Below are 24,111 nucleotides of genomic sequence, written 5' to 3'. Positions count from 1 at the left end.
GTTTTAGGCTTTAGTAATTTGATTACAACAATTTGGATTGTTTCTGCAGTGTGTTTTGGACCTTTAGTGGCTGTGAAGCAGTAGTAGAGATTGATGGTGATGATAGCTATGCTTCTTCTGAAGGCTTGTTGAGGGGGAGGAGTTAAAGCATCTTAAAATGCAAAAACACAATTAGAAAAGAAAAACACACACAAAACCAACTGTTAAAATCCAATGCTGCAAAACCATTAAAGGACAGTCAGTGTACAAAACACACTGCAGAAACTCTCAGAGGAACTTGAAATGGAGCAAGAGGAAGCAGTAAACCCTCTTAAAAGACTGTTTCATAGATCCAAAACATATTGCAGAAATAACCCAATTTGAGACCACTTTAACTGCCCTGGCTCAGTGCTAGGGAAACCTGTGTTGTGGCACCCACAGAGAAGGCTGAATGTGTCTCAGAACTACAGTTCCCTAGCACTGACCCAGGGCAGTTAAAGCAGTCTCAAACTGGATTATTTCTGCAGTGTGTTTTGGACCTCAGGCTGTCTCCACGCTGCAGAAATAACCACTTTAACAGACATGGCTCAGTGCTATGGAACTCTAAGGACTGCAGTTTGTTGTGGCACCAGAGGAAGACGACCCCTCCGTGAATAATTCTTGCCAAGAAAAGGCCGTGATAGGATTCACCATAAGTCAGAAACGACTTGGAAGTACAACAATACTTCAGTTTCTTCCCCAGCTTGTTTACAAATGTATATTGTAGACAGGTTGTTAATTATATTGTGCTAGAGAAATAGATTGCTATTTGTCCAGCTTGGGAAATGGTTACTAGAGAATGGGTAGTCATTTTGTTGTTATTAGCTGCCCTCAAGTCAATCTTGATTCATGGTGACTCTGTGGATGAGGCATCTCCAAGACCCCTGTCCTTCAATGCTCTGCTCAGGTCCTGCAGATTCAGGCCCATGACCTCCCTAACATGGCCTTCCTCTCTTTCTGCTAGTCTCTGTCTTTCCAAGCATTGTTATCTTTTCCAGTGAGCCATGCCTTCTCATGATGCGGCCAAAGTACAACAACCTCCATCCAGGCCTGATCTGTTCAAGGACCCCTTTATTTGTCTTTTTGGCCATCCACAATATCCTCAGCACACTTCTACAGCATCACATCTCAAATTAGTTGATTTTCCTTCTGTTGGCTTTCTTCACTGTCCAGCTTTCATATCCCTATGTGATAAACATGCAGGGATAGTTGTGTTGGCCATTTAACAAATACAAAGAAAAACTCATCAGTGATACCTTTATTGGTCAACCAAAATGCACAATGTACTTGCTGCAAGCTTTCGAAGCTCCATGGGCTTCTTCATCAGGCGAGATGTTACAAACCAAACAGGAGGGGAAAAACAAGTGGAGATTATTATTATTATTATTATTTATTCATTTATAGCCCACTCAATGATGTTAGTCAGGTGCCTGCATGTTGTTTCAGTCCTTAGTAAAGATGGTATGGTGGGGAGGATATCTTTTGCAGGTGATGGGGAATATAATGGCTTGGATGATTCTGACTTTAGTGCTCAGTTGTATATCTTTACACTTGAGGATCTTGTCTAATTCTTTCATAGCTGTCCTTCCCAATCCTAGTTTTCTTCATAGTTTTTGACTGGAGTCTCCATTCTGAACAATGTTTGATCCAAGGTATGGGAACTCTTTAACTATTTTGATTTCTTCATTTCTAGATTAAATTTATGTAGATCCTCTGTGGCCATTATTTTTGTTTTCCTTCATGTACAGTGTTAAACCTGCCTTTTTTCTTTGAGCTTTCTTAGTAATTTTTTCCAAGCCTTCCAAATATGTGAAGTTTTCTACTAGTAGCATGTTATTATCCACATATATTAGATTGCTGGTGTTACTTCTTCCTATCTTCACTCTTCCTTCTTATGAGTCTAAACCTGCACTTTGTATTGTATTGTATTTTCTGCATACAAATTGAACAAGTAGCCTTCCTTGCCTGACCCCTTCGCCAATTGGGAACAAGCTTCTTTCTCCATATTCTCTTCTAACAGTAGCCTCTTGTCCTACATACAGATCAGGACTATTGAATGTGGTGGCATTCCCTTGCCCTTAAGAGCCATCCATAGCTTTTAGTGATCTATGCATTCAAACACTTTGATACAGTCTATAAAACACATTCTGATTTTTTTCTGGAATTCCTTTGTGTTCTCCATTAGTCATCATATGTTTGCAGTGTGGACCCAAGTGCCTCTTCCTTTCCTGAACCCCACTTGCATCTCTGGGATTTCTCTCTCCATGTATCATTGGATTTGTTGTAGAACTTTAAGCATAATTTTGTTTGTGTGAGAAATTAATGCTATGGTTCTATTGTTGCTGCAGTCTTTTGTGTCAACTTTTTTATGGATGAGGATGTATATTGATCTTTGATAAGACTTAAGAATTCCATATATTTTGTATTTAGATGTATCTATAATTTCTGTGCTGAGTTTTTATGTATAAAGTATGTACATTGCGACCACTGCACACGTGTCTGTCAGCTTACACTGAAAGCCATGCACTGGAAGAGGCAATGGTTTGTGCGCTACACCACATACATGCGCCCCTATTGTTTTCAGTGGGACTTGAGCAGACATGGTATTTCCTTTATGCGTGGGGGTCCGGAATGGATCCCCCACATAAGGGAAAGACGCACTGTACTTGACTAACCTGAGAGGTTAGGAGCAAACCTGAAATGATGTGAAGCAATAAATAGTAATCACTGATCACCTCTGCATGTCATGTGATAACTCATGATAATGATCCTTGTGACAATACAAACAATACTTGAAGACACTGTAAGAAGTAGGGCAATTTATCAATATCCTTCTCCTGTAATCTTTGTTGTATTAGTTGGATTGTTTGAATAATCTTCTTTCTTTATGTAGACTTGAATAATATTTAAAGTTGTATAGGAATACAGCTTCAGTATGGATGTAGTAAATATATGTTTTTTGTGACTTTATGCACTGAATTTACTCTCTTCTCTCTCAGGCACTGAGGCTTGTTATTCTTAGACTACTAGGAGGTTGATTCAATGCTATAGAAATCACTGTTTGAAGCAAATACCATCCCATATAGTATTGATTTGCCTTTCATTCACAACTTCAGTCAAGTTGTATTAACCAAATGTTTCCATTTTTCTTCACAAATGTATACTTTAGAAATGTAAATCTTCTACAGAGTGAAATGTATAATTTTGGGGGTGACTGTCATAACTGCTAATACTACGAACCTAAATCCACAATTTAGACTAAGTATATATCTAGAGGTGTCCTTCATGTTCACATAAGCAGTTTAAATCCTAGTTTCATATTTTTAAATATATAATTTAAGTATCGGAGTACTGTAGATAAATCATGCCATGTACGTATACGGAGCCACAGTGTGCTATGAAACAAAATATACAGTAATTAGATGCCTTGTTAATTAGTGTGGAAGATGTATCCCATTTCTCAATCTTCTTGCATGTTGAGCCTGGATTCCAGACTGCAGCATGGGAGGCTACTATCTTTGTGCATTAGTTGGGATTAAATCTCATTAAACTCAGTTTTGAGTAAACATGCACCGAGTTGCATGCCCATGTTTTTGGCTTTCCCTGCAGTTTTTTACCTCTGTGCACTGCATATTTGAGTTGGGTAGGAAGAGAGTCTCTGCTCCCAGTTGAGAGACCCCCCCCCCCTTGGGTTGTACTGATGGATTTTGAAGTGCAGGCACTAATTATTACAGTTCCATAGCCATACCCACCAAGAAGGTACAATAATGCAGACAACTGGCTTGATTTCTATCTTTTATAGTTTTGTGTTATGTGTATTATGTATTCATTCACCAAAACCAGCAATATATAGTGGCTGTATTATAGCTTAATGCCCAATTTATTAGAATCACCTGAAATGTTACAGAAAAAGTGAGATGATAAAGGGCAAATGGCCAGGGAAACCTGAGATTGTATGAAAAGGGAAAGAAAGGGACTCAGAGTGTGCCTGAACAGATTCAGACCATCAACTGAAAATTTGTCAAATCCCCCTTCCCCTTTACCAAACATTGTTGTCTTTTCTGGTGAGTCATGTCTTCTCATCATATGGCCAGTCTTCATTTAGTCATCTTGGCTTCTAGGAAGAGTTCAAGTTTGATTTGCTCTATGTCCCATTTATTTGTCTTTTTAACAATCAATGGTTTCTGCAGAACTCTTCCCTAGCACTATGTTTTAAATTAGTTGATTTTTTTTCTTATCCACTTTCTTAACTATTCAGGTTTCACAATCATACATAGAAATGATAAATACGATGACATAGGCAATCCTAACTTTATTAATCAATAATATCCCTTTACACTTCAAGATTTTGTCTAGTTTATTCATAGTTGCCCTTCCAAATTCTAGTTTTCTTCTGATTTCTTGACTGCACTCTTCATTCTGATTAGTGGCTGATCCAAGGTATGAAAAAGCTTGAACTGTTTCAATGTGTTCATCATCTGTTTTAAAATTAAATAATCTCTGGACATTATTTTTGTTTTCTTCGTGTTCAACTGCAAATCTTCCTTTGCACTTTCTTCCATGCCTTCCTTCTGTAATTGTTTGAAAACTTTTCTATTTTCTGCTAATAGTATGATGTCATCTGCAAATTTCAAATTGTTGATGTTCCTTTCTCAAAATTTTCATGCTTCCTTCTCCAAGTCTAATCCTGTGTTATGTACAGTATATGTTCAGCATACAAGTTAAACAGATTGGGTGATAAAATGCAGTATTGCCTGACCCCTTACCAATTGAAAACCATTCTTTTTCTCTGTATTCTGTACTTGCAGTAACCTCTTGTCCTGAGTGCAAGTTGTGCATCAGGACAGTCAGATGTTGTGACACACCTTATTTAAGAGCAATCTAAAGTTTATGATCTACACACTCAAATGCTTCACCATAATCAGCAAAGCACAGGATGATTTTCTTTTGAAATTCTTAGATGTGCTCCATTAACCATTATATGTTTGCAGTATGATCCCAGTTGCCTCTTCCTTTCCTGAACCCAGCTTGGACATGTGATATTTCTTTCTCCCTATATGGTAAAAGTCTTTCTTGTTGAGGTTTGAGCATCACTTGGCTTATCTGGAAAATTAATGCAGTGGTCCTTTGGTTACTTCAATCCCTAGTGTCCCCTCCCCTTTTCTTGGATATTGGAATGTATATTGAATGTTTCCAATCTGCCATTACTTTGTTTTCCATATTTGTTGACAGATTTTAATTAGAACTAGATTGACACAACTTTATTGGTTTGCAGTTTGTTTCTGGTGATTGATTTCTTTCAACTGATCAGAGTGCAGCTTCCATTTCACTTTCTGAAAGTGAAAATTTATCCTCATGTAATTTTTCCTCTGTCACCCTTTCATCTCTTATGTAGTTCTTCTGCATATTGTTTCCATGTCTTTTTATTTCTACTTGGTCTTGTAATGTGTTCATCTGCTGGTCATATGGCATCCCCAATCTTGGTTTAAATTTCCCTTCGATTTTTTTTAGATCTTGTGGAATAGATCTCTTATTCTACCTTTTTGTTGTCACCTTCTATTGCTCTACATCGATTGTTATAGTAGTTCTTGTTGCTGTGCACAGGTCATTGAATACAGTCAGCCCTTCTTATACACGGATTTTTTTTTCACGGATTCAAGCATACACGGTTTGAAAATGTTCCAAAAAAGGATAAATTTACCTTGATGTTCCATTTTTTTATTAGGGACACCATTTTGCTATGTCATTATACTTAATGGGACTTGAGCATACACGGATTTTGTTATACACGGGGGATCTTGGAACCAAACCCCAGCGTATAACAAGGATCCACTGTAGTAGCATTAGAGATTATGAATTTATTTCGGTCATCTTTTACCTTTGCTTCTGGTCTGCCTTTAACTGCTTGAAGAGTTTCAGCTGTTATCTATTGACGTTTCTCCCCTTTTTAGGTGATCTATGGGCCCAAACAGACAGCCCAAAATAAAGATGCTTCAGATCACTTTGGAGGTATGCTGTTTAAATTACGCATGCATCCTAAGAGGCCGGAAGCTGCACCAAAGCCACGCTCCAGTCCTAAGGATTGGTTGATGATTGGTTGAAGGTTCCTCCTTAGCTGTATTCTAATTTTTGATGTTAGTAATTTGCTATCTATGTCGCAATCTGCCTCCTGGTCTTGTTTTCGTAGAGAAAATGGAGCTTCTCTATCTTCTGCTTTCAGTTATGTAGTGTATTTGATTTCTGCTTGGCCATCAGATGATGTCCATATATACAGTCATTTCTCGAGTTGCTGTTACTGGGGACACACATACTCTTCACAGCTATTGTGAGAGTTGCAGTTAAGATCAGAGAAGTCTGAATGGGGTGGCAGATGGTGCCTTCACCGCAGTTTCTCATATAGCCCAGTTTCTTCAACACTCTACATCCAGGCTCCACTATTGAGTGACACAACCTGAAATTGAACTTTTTAAAATCTATAAATCATAAATTGATAATTCCAAGTAAAGTATGTAAAAAGGTTGGCTTTTTTGTATTTATGTTTATGCCTTTGTGGGGCAAGAATGACAGTGGCATTGGGAACATTTTAAGACTCCAGAGAAACAGCATTACGTTGAAGTTAAGAATGGGACATATAATCTTCTATATAAACAATTCTAAAAAAAAATCAGCTAGGACTCATTGCTCAGTCATGCATCAGATTTGTGTGTTTGCCTGACTGGTGGCTGTGGATGTTTTGACCATTGTCTTAGAAATGGCTGAAGGAGGTTGATAGGAGTGGAATGGTAGCCTGATGAAACAGTGGGAAAAATCATATCTTAAGACAAACTTCAGTGGTTTGTGTCCTTATTTTAAAAATGAAACTTGGGGATCACTGTTCTACCAAATTTTCCTGTACTTTTTATAAAATAGTACAGATTTTGAACAACTGTATAGACTTGACTATAAGTTGAGAAATGTATGCCCCAAAATTGACCCTAAAATCCTGGATCTACTTGTATATGGGTCAGTACACTAATACTGCTTAGAAAGGTCCTGAAACAAGCACTGCCTGATGCCCCACTTTTTGTGCCTGGAGGCAGGAGTGTGTGTGTGTGTGTGTGTGAAAGAGGTTCCCAATCTGATTTGAAAGCCTTTTCTTCCCATCACAGAAACACACTTTTAGCTCCACTTCTGTTCCTCCCCAGTCCGATGTGAAAGCCTTCTCTTCTCATCAAAGAAACCCCCCCCCCCATTTAGCTCCATGTCTGCTGCACCCCAGTCCAGAGTGAAAGCCTTCTTTACCCAACAAAGAAACCGACCATTTAGCTCCACTTCTTTCTCTTCCCAGTCTGATTTGAAAGACTTTTCTTCCCATCGAAGAAATCCCCCCCAATTTAGCTCCACTTCTGTCCCTTCCCAATCCGATGTTAAAACCTCTCATCCAGCAGCAGGGAAGTGGTGTTAGGTGGTCAGGAGAGGTCCAGAAAAGGAAGAGGGATGGAAGTGGTGTTTTCCCCTTTCCATTGTTAAAGCCCCCTAAGTTTTATCCTTGACTTATCCATGGGTCATATCAAAATCCATGATTTTTACCATGAAACTTTCCCTTGACTTATACATGAGGTCAACTTGTACATGAGTATATACGCTAAATCAAATTTCTACTGCAAACTAGAGTACACCTATTGAAGTAATGGGAATAGCAGTTGATTCAAAGAGTATATTCTAGTTGGGACTAGCAGTTGGATTTAGGGCCTGCATATTAAGGCATGATATTATGGGATCAATAGGAAGCAGTAGTGCTTAATATATATGTTCAAAATGCTAAATGTTAGTCCCATTGTTCTCTGTTCTTTTTTTTTTTTATTTAGAGTGTTAAAGACTTGGATTTTTGAAAAAAAATCATTTGAGGTAGGGAATATAGAGTAGTCTTTGTTCTTTGTTAGCCTGTATCGCATGTCTGGTTTCTTAATTAGGATTGAACTGAATGGTACTCGTTGCACAAGGAGCATTAACTAATTATTTTAACTCACTGGTGAATTCTATACAGATAGCTTTGTTAAAGGAAACCATGCGGATTGTACTGAATATCTTTGAAAACTAAAGTGTTGTTGCTAATTGACAAATATTGGGTTTGAATGTTAAATTAATTTGCACATAATTAACTTAAGTATAAGTATGCTGTGCGACTGTTGATGAGTATTCAGTCTTCCTACTGCCCATCATGCAGTTCATGTAAAATGGAGAGGGACCCATGGAGAATCATGAGCAATGTCCTATCCCCATTTCAGACAGATGCAGTTTCAAAGAGCTCCATTCTTACTCTTTGTTTAACACAACTTTAAGCTTTAACTGATAACTTTTCTTTCTAACGACTTATTTATCTTGCATTTTGTTACTTAGTTCAGCAACTATTTTTAAGAGCATAGGAAGAGCCAGGGTGGATTAGACAAAGGTCTATCTCTATCTAATCCAACATTCTGTTCATACAGTGGACAATCAATTGCCTATGGAAAAACTCCCAGTAGGCTATGAATGCCATAAATATTCAAAAGTTTACTTAAACAACAAAGTATTCCAAATGGCTGAAGGAACCAAGGTGCCTGACACTTTTGAACAATATTCTAGCTGGAATTATCATCTACAAATCACAATTAAGCTAATTAATGTGTTCATCCAGTGTTTTGGGGTCATCACTATATCATCAATATGCTGATGACACCCAACTCTTCCTATCATTTCCATCTGATTCTGAGGAAGCTGTTTATGCACTGAACCAATGCCTGTTGTCAGTAATGAACTGGATGAGGGCAAACAAACTGAAATTTAATACAGAGAAGAGAAATGTGCTCCTTATCAGTCGAAAGGCATATCAGGGAATAGGAACTCTGCCTATGCTAGATGGAGTTATACTCTGGATATCTCAGGCTCGTAGCTTTGGTGTTCTCCTAGATTCAACTCTGAGCTTGGATTCCCAGGTTTCAGCAGTGGCCAGCAGTGCATCTTCACAGCTTAAACTATTTCGCCAGCTGTGCCTGTTCCTTGAGTCAGATCTGGTGACACGTGCCTTGATTACATCCTGTTTTGGACTACTGTAACATCCTCTACATGGGGCTGCCTTTGGAAATGCTGAGTGGAGCCAATTATAGGGAGCATATAAATCCCTTGTTAAAACAGCTTCACTGAGTACCAGTTCATTTCTGGGCACAATTCAGAGTGTTGGTAATGACCTATAAAACCCTATGTGGCTTAGGTCAAGACTATCTCCCCATATGAACATGCCAAAGTCCTAAGATATACAGGGGAAGGCTTTCTCTCAGTTCCACCACCACCACAGGCTTGCTTGGTACTGTGTGCAACTGGCTGCTCCCACCTTCTAGAGTTCCCTTCTGCAGGAGGCTAGGCTAGACATTTTTGCCATCATAATAAATCATAATAAATGGTGATACTAAGGAAGCCTTGTTAGAACCCCTTTTCTGTGAAAAATTAGTAGAGGTAATCTCACTATTTTAAAGTTGTAAGGAGTATATACACTATATACTTGACTATAAATTGACCTCATTTATAAATTGAGGACAGGTTTGGGGACCAAAATTATGGATTTTGATATGATCCGAGTATAAGTCGAGGGTAAAACTTAGCGGAATGTAACAAAGGTTTTAAAGGATGAAGCAGATGAAAACAATGCCAAAGAACTTGCAAAATTCCAGCAGGCCTAACTGTTTGTGCTCATACTAAAGGCTGGATGGATGAGAGAATAGATGGGAGTCAGTGCTTCCAGGACAGATTATGCTGTTGTCTTTCACCAGGGGATAGTTCCTTTTTTAAATAAGAGTTAATGTACAGTACAGTGGACCCTTGTTATATGCTGGGGTTTGGTTGCAAGATCCCCCGTGTATAACAAAATCCATGTATGCTCAAGTCCCATTAAATATAGTGACATAGCAAAATGGTGTCCCATATAAAAAAACGTAAAATTAAGGTTTGATATTTGAAATTTATACTTTTTTGAACATTTTCAAACCGTGGATGCTTGAATCCGTGTATAAAAAATCAGTGTATAACAAAGGCCGACTGTATAAGGTATATATGAAATATAAATGAATGTAATGTCTGGACTTGGGTCCCATTTCCAAGGTATCTTATTATGTATATTCAAATATTCCAGAATAAAAAAAACCCCACCAAAATCCAAAACACTTCTTATCCCAAGCATTTTGGATAGGGGATACTCAACCTGTATGTGTCTCCTTTATGAACTGTAAAACTTTGTATTAACCTTATATGAGCTTCATAAAGGGGGTTGGGGTTGTGTGGAATTTCCTTAAACAGGAACTGCACATGCAGTAAGTGTCTCTGACAACTTAAAACAACTTTTGTACTAGTTCCTCCAAAACTCAATTTTAACATTAGTGATAACTTTTTTTGAGTATATCTTCTGTTTCATGATTAAGATGATATAAATGAAATTTCATTATGGCAAGCAATTTCTGCAGCACTAGAACAATATTATTATATGCACAACAGCTTGAAACAAATGAAAAACACATGGTTCATTTCATCACTCCCTCCTCTAAGGAAACACATTTTCTATGGAAAAAGGGGGACAAAGAAAGCAGGGACTTACTTCATCTGTCCTCTTGAGAAGCCAGCTTAATCAGGCTTTGCCTCATACAAGCTGTCATTCATTGTTGTTCCACAGTCTGAGGAAGCTTAGTGTGTGGCTGCATTAGAACTATATTGTGTGTTGTTTGCCTCCAAGTCGTCTCTGACTTATGGTAACCCTATCACAGGGTTTTCTTGGGAAGTTTCTTCAGAGGGGGCTTGCCATTGCCATAATCTGAGGCTGAGAGACTGCCCAAAGTCACCCAGTGGAATTTCATGGCCAAGCAGGGATTCAAATATTGCTTTCCAAAATCATATTAACATATAACTACATTAAGTCTGGTCATTGTTTAAACAAACAAACAGAAAAACCCAGCTTCATTTATATACTGCTTCATACCGAACTAGCAGTGTCTAAGCTGTTTACAACTGTAAGCTAATTGCCCCCAACAATCTGGGTACTCATTTTAGCGACCTCCTCAGAAGGATGCAAGCCTGAGTCGAGCTTGAGCCCTTTTGCTGGTATTGAACTCACAACCTTATGGTTTGAGTGAGTGGCTGCAGTACAGGCATTTAACCACTGCACCACCAGACCTTGTAAGTTTAAAAATGTCTGCCTAAATTTTCTTGTTTTCATTTTGTCTGCCCATCTCTTTTTCTTTTGTCTTTTTAGATAATATACCTCAAAGTCTTTTTTTCCTTGTTTTTATAGCTATATATTCTTCCCTAAGAGCCTTTTAGATAAAGAGTAAACTATAAATGCTTTAAATATATGTATAAAGATTAATTTAATTTCCATTAAACAAGTTGTTTCTTTAATTCTGCCTATCCTAAGAAATGGTTTATCTTATTATTGTCTTTTCTTTTACAGGCTGCTGAATCAGGAATAATAAAAGTAAAAACAATAGCAGCACGAAACACTGACATTTTGGCAGGTAATTATTTATAAAAAGAAGAAAAATCAGTTTATGTTAAAGCTGTTTAAATCAAGTCTTTTGAATGTGGTTGTCTTTGCATATGTATATTGCCTTTAGAAAGTGGAGATGAGATTGTAGGTTTCAGCCATTTGACTCAGTTGAAGTTGAAACTTTGCACATTAACCTTGTTTCTAGTTAAAGCAGGTAGGAGTTGCTTAACTTCCTCTTCTAATGCAAAACAATGTGAGTACCTCAGGACTGAGTTAGTTAATTAAACTCAGGGATAATAATCAATATCCTGTATAAAAACATTCCTAACTTCCAGGTATCATAAATTAAAATTCTTTTGAAAGTAGAAACTACAATATTTGGAAGAAATCTTATACCCAATAGATTGGGATAGCTTACAATAAGTTATCTTTCACACATCAACATGGGAAAAAAACCCTTTCATTCTTTGATTCATTGGTTATTTTCTGAACCAGATGAGATTTCTATTGCATTTAGAGTTTTATGGTTGTTTGGGGCTGAGATCCAGGTCAACTTTAAGATTCTCAATAAGAATTTGAGTGTCCTCCCTAATGGAAGAAATTTTTATTTCCCCAAATTAAGCCAAATTGCATAATTTTTCCAAAAATGACAGAACAAGAAAGCATGGCATGTTGTTTGTCCTACTATGCCACATTAGCTGGGGGGGAAAACATACTCCAAAGATTTCTTGAGAGGGTGTTTGTTTTGTTTGTTTAAAAAAAGTTGTAGAAATTTCAGGAAATTATAGCTGTTCAGATTTTAGCAGGCATAGTCTAGAATCTAAATGTTAGATCTAGTTCTGCAACAAAATTTGATTGTGGGTCACAGTAGTTTCTAGTGAGCGAAAAAGAAGAAACATGTTGTGATCATCCCGAATCCCTTTCTTTGGTGTTTGCTACCAGATATGTCAAATAGATATTGCTTGCTCTGATATGATTCTGTTGAGAAACCTGTGAAAACAAGTAGTGTAAGGGGTGAAATGGACTGGTGGCTTGGAGTGGCCAGTCCAACTGTGATTGCCCTATGATTGGCCAGTGACCCCAGTGACTGGACAGCCCACTCTGAAAGTGGACCACCACCATGGTTGCAAACAGGCCACTGGCAAGGAGCAGATTTTTGCCACTGTTTTTTCTCATGGCCTCGGGCTGTCTTAGGCAGCCTCAGAACAGCTTCTGGCCACTCTGGGGGCATGCATCATCTGCATGCCATGCCCCCAAAGCGGCAAGAGGCTGCACCTTTTGCCTTAACTATTTCGGGCCTATGATGATAATATGGTTTAATGTTGATAATGTACATACTTGGAATAAATGACAGTACTGTTGAGGAATTACAGTGGTGCCTCGGGTTACGAAATTAATTCGTTCCGCCGCGGCGTTCGTAACCCGATTTTTTTCGTAACCCGAAAAAGCCATAGGCGCTAGCGCTGGAAAGCCGCGTTTCGTGCGAAAAAGCGCCGAAAAGCACCAAAAAATTTTTTCGTAAGCCGAAAAAAAAAACGTAACCCGGAACAGTTTTTTCCTATGGGATTTTTTCGTATCCCGGAAATTTCGTAAGGCGGTGCTTTCGTATCCCGGGGTACCACTGTATTTATAACATACAGGGGTACCCCCGGGTTACGAATTTAATTCGTTCCGCCGCCGCGTTCGTAACCCAAAAAGCTTTCGCAAGCCGAAAACCCATAGGCGCTAATGGGGAAAAGCCGCGATTTGGTGCGAAAAAGCGCCGAAAAGCACCAAAATTTCTTTCGTAACCCGAAATAACCTTCGTAACCCGGAACAGTTTTTTTCAATTGATTTTTTTCGTAACCCGGAAATTTCGTAAGGCGGCGCATTCGTATCCCAGGGTACCACTGTAGTCCACTATCAGAGTAACAGAATTTTATGATTTTGTTTTTAAAAATTTAGAACTGTTTTCAGGTACCTTATATATAAAGTCTGAAGGAATTAATCCACTTAGATTAGGGTTAGTAAAATATCGTCCTGGAGCCACATGCATGGGGACCTTTATTTAACAATAGGAAGTGGATTGAAGTCACTTCCTGGTCATTTCCTTTTGCGGAAAAAAAAAAGGCTTGTGCTGAGGCTAAATTGGCCCAGTGGCCCCAAAAACATGATGAAAATGCTATACGGGAATGCCAAAATGCCAGAGGGCATATTGGAGCACCCCTCCCGCTCCTGAGTGGTTTGGGGGCCACATGCAGCCCACTGGCTGCACTTTGCCCACTTTTGCCCTAGGCAGTCCCAGGGACACAAAACTGTCCCTCAGTCCTACTGGAGTTGCCCATTCCTACCATATCAAAACTGTCAGTTAATGTGGTATATTGATGGGATCAGGGGAGCATTTATCTTGTACAGTTGTTCCTCCACATTTGTGCATTAAGCATTTGCAGATTTGATTATTTGTGAATATATTTGCCACTGTTGCTGTGCTACAAAACTTTTAACAGATGCTTTGATAATACCTGTGTCACTGGAAAGACATTAGACTCGCAGGTTGGCTGGGCCCTGCCATACACAGGTTTCCATGCTTGGGCAAACAGGTGAGGGGAAAGGGAAGGCAAACATAAGGAGAGGGATGTACATATTCCCTTGCTCACTTGTGCAGATTGGCGGGGGTGGGGGAGGGGATGGGATAGGGGACCAGGAGGAAGGAGCACTTTTGTAAACTGTGTAACGTGGTAGCTTCCCTGTTTGTAAATACTAACTCATAGCATACAGTTCCTTATTTAAAAAAAAAAAAAAAAAGTATATAGGCACTGATTTGTTAGCATACCAAAGGTCCTATACTACCTTGTTGTTGATAATTTCCATTATGTAAACTTTGTTTATGGTGACCCCATGAATGACAGACCTCTAAGTCACCCTGTTATCAATGCCTTGCTCATGTCTTGCAAATTCAGAACTATGGTTTCCTTGATTTAATCTGTCCATCTGTAATGCGGTCTTCCTCTTTTCGTATTGCCTTCTACCTTATCAAGCATTATTGTCTTTTCTACTGAGTCATGTCTTTCATGTTATGTCCAAAGTACGACAGTCTCAGTTTAGTCATCTTAGCTTCTAGGGAGACTTCAGTCTTGATTTGGTCTAAGACCCATTTATTTTTTGACAGCCCATGGTATCCACAGAACCCATCGCTAGCACCACATTTCAAATGGGTTGACTTTCTTCCTGTGATACCTTACCTGGAATGGATCCCTGGAACTGAGTGGAAATGTACAGTTGTGTCCTGTTGTGCTGTGAGACAAGGTCTGGATTAAGGTGGTTGGGGGCTTGGAGTAGTTTAAAAAATGGGGCCCTCTTTGCACATATGTGTGAGCTGTTAGAAGAGTTTGTTGTTCTTGTGTGCCTTCAAGTAATTTCTGACTTACGGTGACCTGTCCTTTATATATAGCCCCACTGGCTCCCCACAGTGTCATAGAATAGAATAGAATAGAATAGAATGCAAAGCACCAAAAATTTACCCACCCACCCCGGTGCATGTAAATATTCTGCATACCTGCATATGAAAAAGATGGGATTGCTTTTTACATTTGGGCATTTGAAAATTGTTATTTCAAAGAACATTTTTGGTAGATCTTAGAAATGAGACTTGCTTGAGAGAGGGGAAAATCCATACAACACAGTCCTAGAGGCATCTCATGACTTTTGGCATCCAAGAGCTTAGGAGTTGACATCTGAGTAGCATGCAAGGGGTGAGACTCAAAAGAAGCACTGAGGTCAGCACAAGCCTCTAATTTGCCCTTAACAAATATCCATCTGACAGTTTTTAATTTTGTAAAAAATATAGTTTACATTTAGGCTGTGGAATTTCTTATTGCACAGACTACACATTTCCTTCCTTCTCTATTTTCCCTCTTTGCGTGTGGAACAGTCTACTTCTTGTTCACCTAGGCTAGAGGAATTTTTTTCTCTCTTTCCTCAAAGTTGGTCAGCCTTCGATGGGCAGGTGCCACTTAGAGCCCAAACAGAAATGGCAAGGCAGCAAAGGTTGGGAAAATTGTGGCAGTACCACTGTTGCTCATGCTGAACACACATACTGGCTTTGTGAAAAGAAAAAAAATGTGCCAAGAGCCAGAGCAAGCATTGCCAAAAAATGTAGAGATTTCCACAGCCTATTATCTTAACCTTTACCTCTTGAAAAATCTGTATCCACTGCTGCCATTGCTTTTCAAGTATCCAGATTGCTTGATTGAGAGGTGGATGGATGAGAGAATGAGATAACCAAGGGATGCCTCCATTCAGTAACAGTTGCATGCAGCAGTTGCTGCCCTAGCTGGCAAGCACCCCTTCATTTTCCTGTACACCCTACCACACATCATTTGTACCGTTGACAACCCCCCACGTAAGAGAGTACGTTTTCCCTATTAGAAATTTGGAGATGCTCTCCTGTTCAAAGCAGGGCAGGTAATATTGTGGCACCATTACCTGGAAAACATCTTCCTCTTTCCCACCCTCCTTCTCCTCTTCTACTTTTAGATGCTTGTTGAAAACCTACCATTTTATGCATGCCTTATTGTTTAGTCTGATCTATCTTCTCTTTCAAGGATCAGGCAAATAGTTCCTTCTTTGTGGTCTTCGTACTCTGTTTTCAGTATGTGTTATTGTTGTACACTGCACATTCTAGTATATTTGAACAGCTTTGCTTCTCATATGTTTTCACATGGAAAAATAATTACATCTTTTTATTTTAGGTTTAACTGATATGGGCTGCATCCATACCAGAGAAATAATCCAGTATGAGACCACTTGTAACTGCCCTGGTTCAATACAGTACTAAGAAATTCTGGGAACTGTAGTTTAGTGAGACATTTAGTCTTCTGTCAGAGATCTCTGGTGCACAATAAAGTACAAATCCCAGAATTCCCTAGTACTGAGCCAGGGCAATTAAAGTGGTCTCACACTGGATTATTTCTGCAGTGTGTTTTGGGCCATTGTAACAATTCCTGTTGCCCATTTGACTGATGTTACATTCATTAATTATGAGGATATAATGGTGATGGTGATGGTGAATGTTAGGAACTAGTGGGAAAGTGTTTGGGGGGAAAATCTATTGTAGATGAATGATTCACTGTCTTGAGCTTTGGTATTGCCAGTAGAAAGGTTTATAATGGCTTCCATATACACTAGATTACTATCAGAGGGCTAGCTATCTTACTCTGTTGCTTCAAAAATGATACCACAAAGAATTTCACAGTCTTCATTTTTTTAGTTTTCTAGATTTTGAAGAATCATTTTTCTGTTATAAAAAACCTACTTATTTGCTGCAATATATATTAGATTAGTAGTCCTTCCCCTCTTTCTTTACTATAATGCTTCTATTTTATTTATTGTTTCTTTTGTTTTCATTGCTGTCATGAATGCTGACATAAGCGGGAAAGCTTAACAGGTAATGTCAGCTATACATCCAGATTCACAGTAGAATCGATTGTCTCCTGGAAGTTAAGCAAGGATGTAGCCAATCCACCTTTGGGAGGGATACATTCCTGGAAAGATGGAGAAAACTGTCTTGTGTACTTAATAATCTATCCTCTCAAGATGGTGAATCATTCAACAGAGCCTCCACTGAAGATCACAAATTCTTTCAGGTTCATGTGGAAAGAGGAGGTCTTGCAAATATTCTGGCTCTAATTTTTAAGTTCGATCCTTATAGGTAAAAACCAGAATCTTGAACTGAGTTCAGAAGGCAATGCAGTTAAGTTAGGAATGATACTGTGTGACTTCTAGTGTAGTATTACTCAAAGTAGTCATCCACAGCTTGGTGCCAGTCCATGACCCATCAGCTGTTTGTCCATGGTGAGTTTCCATGTAGAAAGAAAGAGTCATATCCAGTGGCACTAATGTGGTACTGGTCCCATTCACACAGGGACGGAAATGCTGGTCTGTCACCTCAGACAGTTTGAGAAGCTCTAGTATGCTGCTACTGCTGCTTCTACAATTAATTTATATAACCTGCTTTTCCCAGTGCAGTACTGGAACTCAAGGAGGCTTATAAATTACTAAAACTAATGTAGATTGAAAACATACAAAAGCATTAATACAAACAATATATACATATATGTCATTTAAAAACAGTTAATCTATAGAATAATTGAAAACTGGTTATAAAACAGATTAGGATAGCACACAGGAAACTCTTTTCAGGGGCAGTCTCATGAAGACTATTTTACAGTTGTCTATTAAGGAGATAATAATAGTTGTGGTTATTGTGCAGTTATGTCTTTGTAGTTCTTGAACTGGGTTTAAAGTTGGGGAAACAGGCTTTATGCCTGAGTCACTGGTTTAGTTTAAACATATGTCTACATCAGCTTGCACATGACATGCACATCTGACTTACACAACAGACTAACTCAGTAAATATGATGGTGCTATGCAAGCAGCTTTCTCCCCTCTTGGGAGAATGATGCCATATAAATTCAGTAAATAAATACATAAATAACATATTTATGTTGAGCAACCTTCCCCAAACTATTGCCCAACCATGGCCACTGGCTGGGAAAATGGGAGTTCTATTTCATCATACCCATAGGATATGAGATTAGGTAAGAATGATGTACAAAAAATATAAATGAATCTCATAGGCTGTAAGACTTTAGATGGAAAATAGTGTGAAAGAATTGTACTTCTGTTGGGTAATCCAAGAATATTAATTTTATAAAGTCATGGTTTTAGACTGCATCTAGCTACAGTATGTATTAGCTGTCCTGACTAATAGGAATGTGGTTCTAGAAGAATTCAGCTAGAGGTCTTTCAATCCTCTGCTACTCTAGTTCATACCTAGTAAATTGGACACATGAGAGAAGCAGTGAAATGAATAGTACATGAGAATCTGAGTGGGGTAATAAAAAGTGGTGGGGAACTTGTGTGACTGAAGAATGTGGAGAAATAATGTGCTAACTGGCAGGTAAAAGAAAATTCAACCCCTTGTCCCTGCTAAAATTCTCTTGACTTCTCCAAAATAGTTCTTACCTTACATATCAATTTGAGGTAGGAGTTCCAAGATAAAAACGATTTCTATTCATGAATATTTTGGTGTAGAGTGACAAGAGTAGTGATTTTCTTACATTCTATTATTTTTTTTTCAATATTAATGAAGTCCAAGATCTTCTAATCTTCTCTCTGTCTCTCTCTTTCTGTCTGTGTTTCAAAGCTTTGAAAGAGAACAGCTCAGAGGTAGTCCAGCCTTTTCTGATGGGCTGTGGAACAAAGGAACCAAAGATCACTCAGTTATGTTTAGCAGCTATACAGAGGCTCATGTCTCATGAAGTTGTTTCAGAGGTAAGACTGGGCTGACCTATGTGAATACTGTAACTATCATTATACATAGTTGAATAATTAATAATAAAAACTGAGTGTAAATTAATAGGTAACTGTGGCTTGATACAGATATAATGCTACATTGGAGCATTTATTAGCAGTATTGGTCCGGTATTCTTTTAACTTTCTCTTTCAGTTTCAGCCAAATACAGGTAGTATCTTGAAAGCTATGGTGATACAGTCGGCCCTTCTTATACACAGATTTTTTATACACGAATTCAAGTATGCACGGTTTGAAAATGTTCAAAAAAAGTATAAATTTCAAATATCAAACCATGATTTTCCTTTTTTTATCAGGGACACCATTTTGCTATGCCATTATATTTAATGGAACTTGAGCATACATGGATTTTGTTATACACGGGGGATCTTGGAACCAAATCCCAGCGTATAACAAGGGTCCACTATATAATATTTTGAGTATTGAGCTAAGGGTCCAGTGGACCAACTTCAGTCATGAAGCTCACTAGTAATCTAGAGCCAGTCTCTGCCTTTTAGCTTATTCTGTTTTACAGGCTTGTAACAAGAATCAGATTGGTGCAGAACATCAAGTAGGCTGTATTGAACTCCTTGAAGGAGGATATAAATATGTAGTAAATATCACTGAGCCATAGGGACTATCCACGGATATAAATAGGTGTGCAAACAGTTGATCTGACTGTGTTTAGCATTAACATTGATACAAATGTTGCTCAAAAAATAAGGAGAAAGCCAGGAGTATGTTGTTCCATTGGAGAGCCTTTGCACCAAACTTGCAGTTAGGATTACAATGCCCCCCCAAAAAAAATACTAATTCACAGCACTGCTATCCCTCAGTTAATAAAGTTAACTGTTTCTGGAAAACAGAAAATTTGGTAACAGAAACAGAAATCACATACTGGTAGAAAGAATAGGAATGTTACAAAAAAGAAGAGAAGTTCAACATGTTTTAGCAAAGTTGAAATGAAGCAAGTTTGATTAGCATTGCATAAGTTAAACAAAAACATATTGAGCCTTTTAGAGACCACTTGAAGATTCTTCCAAAATGCTTCAGAAAAGACTTTTCTTTTATCAGCCTCGTCACTTTTGTTATTGTCTCCAGTTTGGTGGCCAAATTTATTGATATACAGTTGCCCCTCCCCCTTAACCACAGATTTTTTATCCACAGATTCAAGCATCCACGGCTTGAAAATATTTTTTAAAAGTATAAATTCCAAATAGCAACACTTGATGTTGCCATTTTATATAAGGGACACCATTTTGCTATGCCATTGTATTTAATGGGACTTGAGCATCCACAGATTTTGTTATCAACGGGGGATCCTGGAACCAAATTCCTGTGGATAGCAAGGGCCCACTGTATGCTTCTTCTTTTCTTTAAATGCTGTAGATAGCTGGTGAGGCAGTCTTATCTGGTCTCCTCTTTTCTCTCTGTTTTGCTGTTCACACATGCTCAGTAAGCAGTTCTGGAGACACTGCTATTTACCTTACCTGTTGAGAGGCGGACCAAGAGCAGCAATCACCTTCCTAGAAAGCCAAGTCCTATCCGGTACTGTTGCAGCTGCCGCCACTACTGGCCTCCTCTTCCTCTTAGCAGTTCTCCTCATTGTCGTCTTCCTCCTCCTTGCAATTATTCTGGCCACCTGAGAAGAGCAGCTTCTGCTGGATTGGGATGGCTGCCCATGGGGCTGTGAGAAACTGCTCTTTTTGGGCAGCGGGAGCAATTGCAAGGAGGAGCAGGAGGAAGAGAATGACAACAAGGAGGACTGCTAGGACAAATGGTGTGGTGGCAACAGCACCAGGTAGGACTTGTCTTTCTATGAAGTGGACTCCCTGTACTTGGTCAGCCGCATCCCAGCCCGGCGAGAGCTCCCACAGCCATCCAAGGGAATAGCGATGGAACTGGGACTCCCACAGGCATGATTCAGGGACGTAGCCGGGGGGGGGGGTTGGGGTCCAGACCCCCCCTTCCATTAGAAAAATGAATGGTGTGTGCTGCTGCACCGCCGCACCCAAGCCCCATTATAATGGTGGCACATAGTCTGGACCCCCCCCTTCCTAAAATCCTAGCTACATCCCTGCATGATTGGTAGTTAATGGCAGCACAGCCCCATGTGTGCACTGCCATTGGGGACAACAGGGGCTTGCCATTGATGGATGCTGAAATGTGTGGATGGCAAGCCCATGGATAACAAGACCCCACTGTATTGACATTTAGAGGATGTCTTTGATGTTGGCTTGCAGCAGCAAGTCTGCATTAAAAATGCAATAAAGCATGAGCTGGGAATGAGAGGGATTTTATTCCTGACTATTCTGCTGTAACTATGTGTGCTTTCTTAGATAAATAGCAGTGTCTCCAGAACTCCTTACTGAGCATGTGGGAACAGCAAAATTGTTTGCTGCCACCGCCCAGCTCCCAGAGCAAGAAGAGGAAGAGTCCTGGGAGGAGGAAGACTTCAGCTCCCCATTCTCCTGTCAAGTTCCTCAGCTTCTACTTCATGAAGTTCCATTGTCCCTAATGGTAGTGTGGCCACATGCATGTGCCAACACTGGGAACAACAGGACTTGAACATCTGAGGGTTTGGGTATCCACAAGGAGTATGGAATCGATCCCCTGTGTATACTGAGGTCTCACTGTCCTGTTAAAAGAATCTTCCAGCTAAACAGAGGCTGAATGAGAAAGTGGGAAGGGGGGCCTGGAGAGCACAAAACCTTTGGAAAAATGAGCTTCATGGTCAAAGGCTTTAACTCTGGTATGCCTATAAATCCTGGTTTACATTGTTTGAATCTCCTTGTAAGATATAAATAAAATAAATAAACTAATATAATAAAGCCATCTCTGCCAGTTCAATATTTTAAATGAACCGATTTTAACAGTATATATTTAAGAAAAGGTATTTCCATCTCAAATGGCACATGCTCATTTTATTGGAATCTAGAGACTGAATACATAGATAAATCATCCAGATTTATTTGTTTGTCTGTTTATTATGGATGCTAACATTGCATTAACATTCCTGAATAGAAATGTGAAAACAAAACAGACACAAAACCATGGGCAGAAAACATTTTCAACAAATAGTATATTAGGTCTGCTGGAATTGATTACTGACACAAACTTCTTTAGCCATTTTCTGCACAAACTATTTGGCATTTGAATAATCTCCCATAATTTATTCCAAGGTTGCAGCTGGAAATGTTATTAATATGCTGTGGCAATTGATGGAGAATAGCCTTGAAGAGCTCAAGCTTCTTCAAACTGTTCTTGTATTATTAACAACCAATACAGTTGTCCACGATGAAGCACTTTCTAAGGTAAGAGTTCAGTCTAATTTAAATTGCAATAACAACAACAAAAATAATGTTTGGTTAACAAACTGGAGTGACCTGGTTTTTCAGGTTTTTCATTGAATCTCAAGTATGTTTTCTAGACCATTCTTCAACACCTCTGCAACCTAGTCTTGCTTCTTTTTTTTCTGATGGTTTATACTATCACTGCTTTTGGGCTTCGAATACTATTTGATTCTCGAATTCTGTTCAGAGAGATGGTGAACCATTGTTCCATCTTTCACTTTACTGAAAAAAGCAATATTAGTAAAAGGATTGCTAAGGTCCAAAACACACTGCAGAAATAATCCAGTTTGAGAATGCTTTAACTACCCTGGCTCAATGCTAGGGAATTCTGGGAACTGTAGTTTTGTGGGACATTTAACCACTTCTGTCAGAGAGCTCTTGTGCCAAAATAAACTATAATTCCCTAGCACTGAGCAAGACAGTTAAACCAGTCTCAAACTAGATTATTTCTGCAATGTGTTGTGGACCTTAGATAATTAACCATTATGATAGTTTGATTCAAACAATTTTTGAGGGTTTTTTCAACCCACTAGAATCTTGAATAAATGGAATATCAAAAATAAATTAGATTACCTACAGATGTTTGCTGTTGACTTTTTACATTTTTAGACCTTCTTTATATTTTCTGTTGGATTATTGAGCTCAGTGCAAAAGGCCCTCTGCATTTGATACCACAAACTAGAATGTTGCCAAAATAACATCCCTAGGAAAAAGAAGAGCGACTTTGTAGTAGGTGGACATCTTGGGTCAGTGAGTATTACAGAAACTTAGGGCCAAAACAGATGGCCTGAAAGGGGCGGCTTGATGCCCCCCTTTGGACGCCATGTTGGGGCCATGGCAACCGCATACCATGCCCCCAACCTGGCTGTTTGCCAGCCCAAAAAGAAGTGGCATAAAGCCAGTTTTTTGCCATCACCACAGCTTTGAAACATTCCTGTGGTGTGCGGCATCTAAGATCTGCACCTCCAGAGTGCTGCAAAGCTGCCTACCGTGTGGTCGGGCAGGCAGCTTCACACCAGCTTCCTACTGGCTTGGGGGCACGCATTGTCTAAACTAAACTCCCCGAAGCCACCAAGAAGCCACTGCAAAGGGGCCATCTGTTTTACTCCTTAGTTCATTTTTGGTACAAGATCAGATTAACACCTGTAAATCCTCCTAAACCAAAAATTAGAAATAAATTTATATCAGGTTTAACTTGCTTAAATTCTAGTCAGAACAAGTAAAGCCTCTTAAAGCCAGTAAAATAAGGAGCTGTGCAGACTGCTTCCTTCAGCTGCGCCAGATGGGGCTGCGGCAACTACATGCTGCAGCCCTAATCTGGCCTTTCCAGGGTGCAGAAAGGAGCTGCAAAAAGCCACGGCTTTAATGCGCTCCTTTAGCGCTGCATCGTGTGGATGCAATACCAGAGGAGCGCCATGATGGTGTGTGGAGCAACGCACAGCCTCATGCCACACTGGGGTTGGAGTTGAGGTGTGTGTCACGTGGACGCCACGCCCTGACTCCGTCCCCAGGCTGGCCTTTATGGCCGGTGTGTGCAGCCCCTCAAATTTCCATTTAAAATGCAAATGGATTAAAATTTCCTCATAACTAACCTCATCTATTGAAAATATACTTGAAAATATATTGAAATCAATGAAATATTAGACTGCTTCAAGAGTGTGTTCAGCTTTGGTCAAATTTTCAAGCAAACTGGGTTCCACAATTGTGAAACAGTTAACAGAATTAATTCTTTCTGTGTATTTTTTCTGTATCAACTTATCACATAAAGTTCTAATCAAGAGGCATACATGATATGGATATGTTGAACAATTGTGTGAGTCATATGATCTTATTTTTTATTCACTTGTGAAGAAGTTTTAATGGAGCATAAAGGAGGGAGCAGTTTCTTAGCAATAACAAGTACATTTCTATACCGCTTA

The 24,111-nt window shown here is 39.1% G+C and overlaps 1 protein-coding gene across 4 annotated transcripts in view; it reads left to right on the top strand.

The window, feature by feature from the left end:
• MON2 (MON2 homolog, regulator of endosome-to-Golgi trafficking) overlaps positions 1–24,111 on the top strand; it is a 66,715-nt gene that overhangs the window by 703 nt on the left and 41,901 nt on the right. For all 4 annotated transcript variants that reach the window (XM_042468615.1, XM_042468612.1, XM_042468613.1 and 1 more), the window contains exons 2-4: positions 11,471–11,534; positions 18,693–18,820; positions 22,022–22,153. In XM_042468615.1, coding sequence (XP_042324549.1) covers positions 11,471–11,534; positions 18,693–18,820; positions 22,022–22,153 — 324 coding nt within the window. The remainder of the gene's footprint in view (positions 1–11,470; positions 11,535–18,692; positions 18,821–22,021; positions 22,154–24,111) is intronic.

This window comes from Sceloporus undulatus, chromosome 5 (assembly GCF_019175285.1).
Source record: "Sceloporus undulatus isolate JIND9_A2432 ecotype Alabama chromosome 5, SceUnd_v1.1, whole genome shotgun sequence".
In the NCBI taxonomy this organism is placed as follows: Eukaryota; Metazoa; Chordata; class Lepidosauria; order Squamata; family Phrynosomatidae; genus Sceloporus; species Sceloporus undulatus.
Note: the sequence above shows the minus strand (reverse complement) of the source record. Positions and strands in the feature narration are given on the sequence as shown.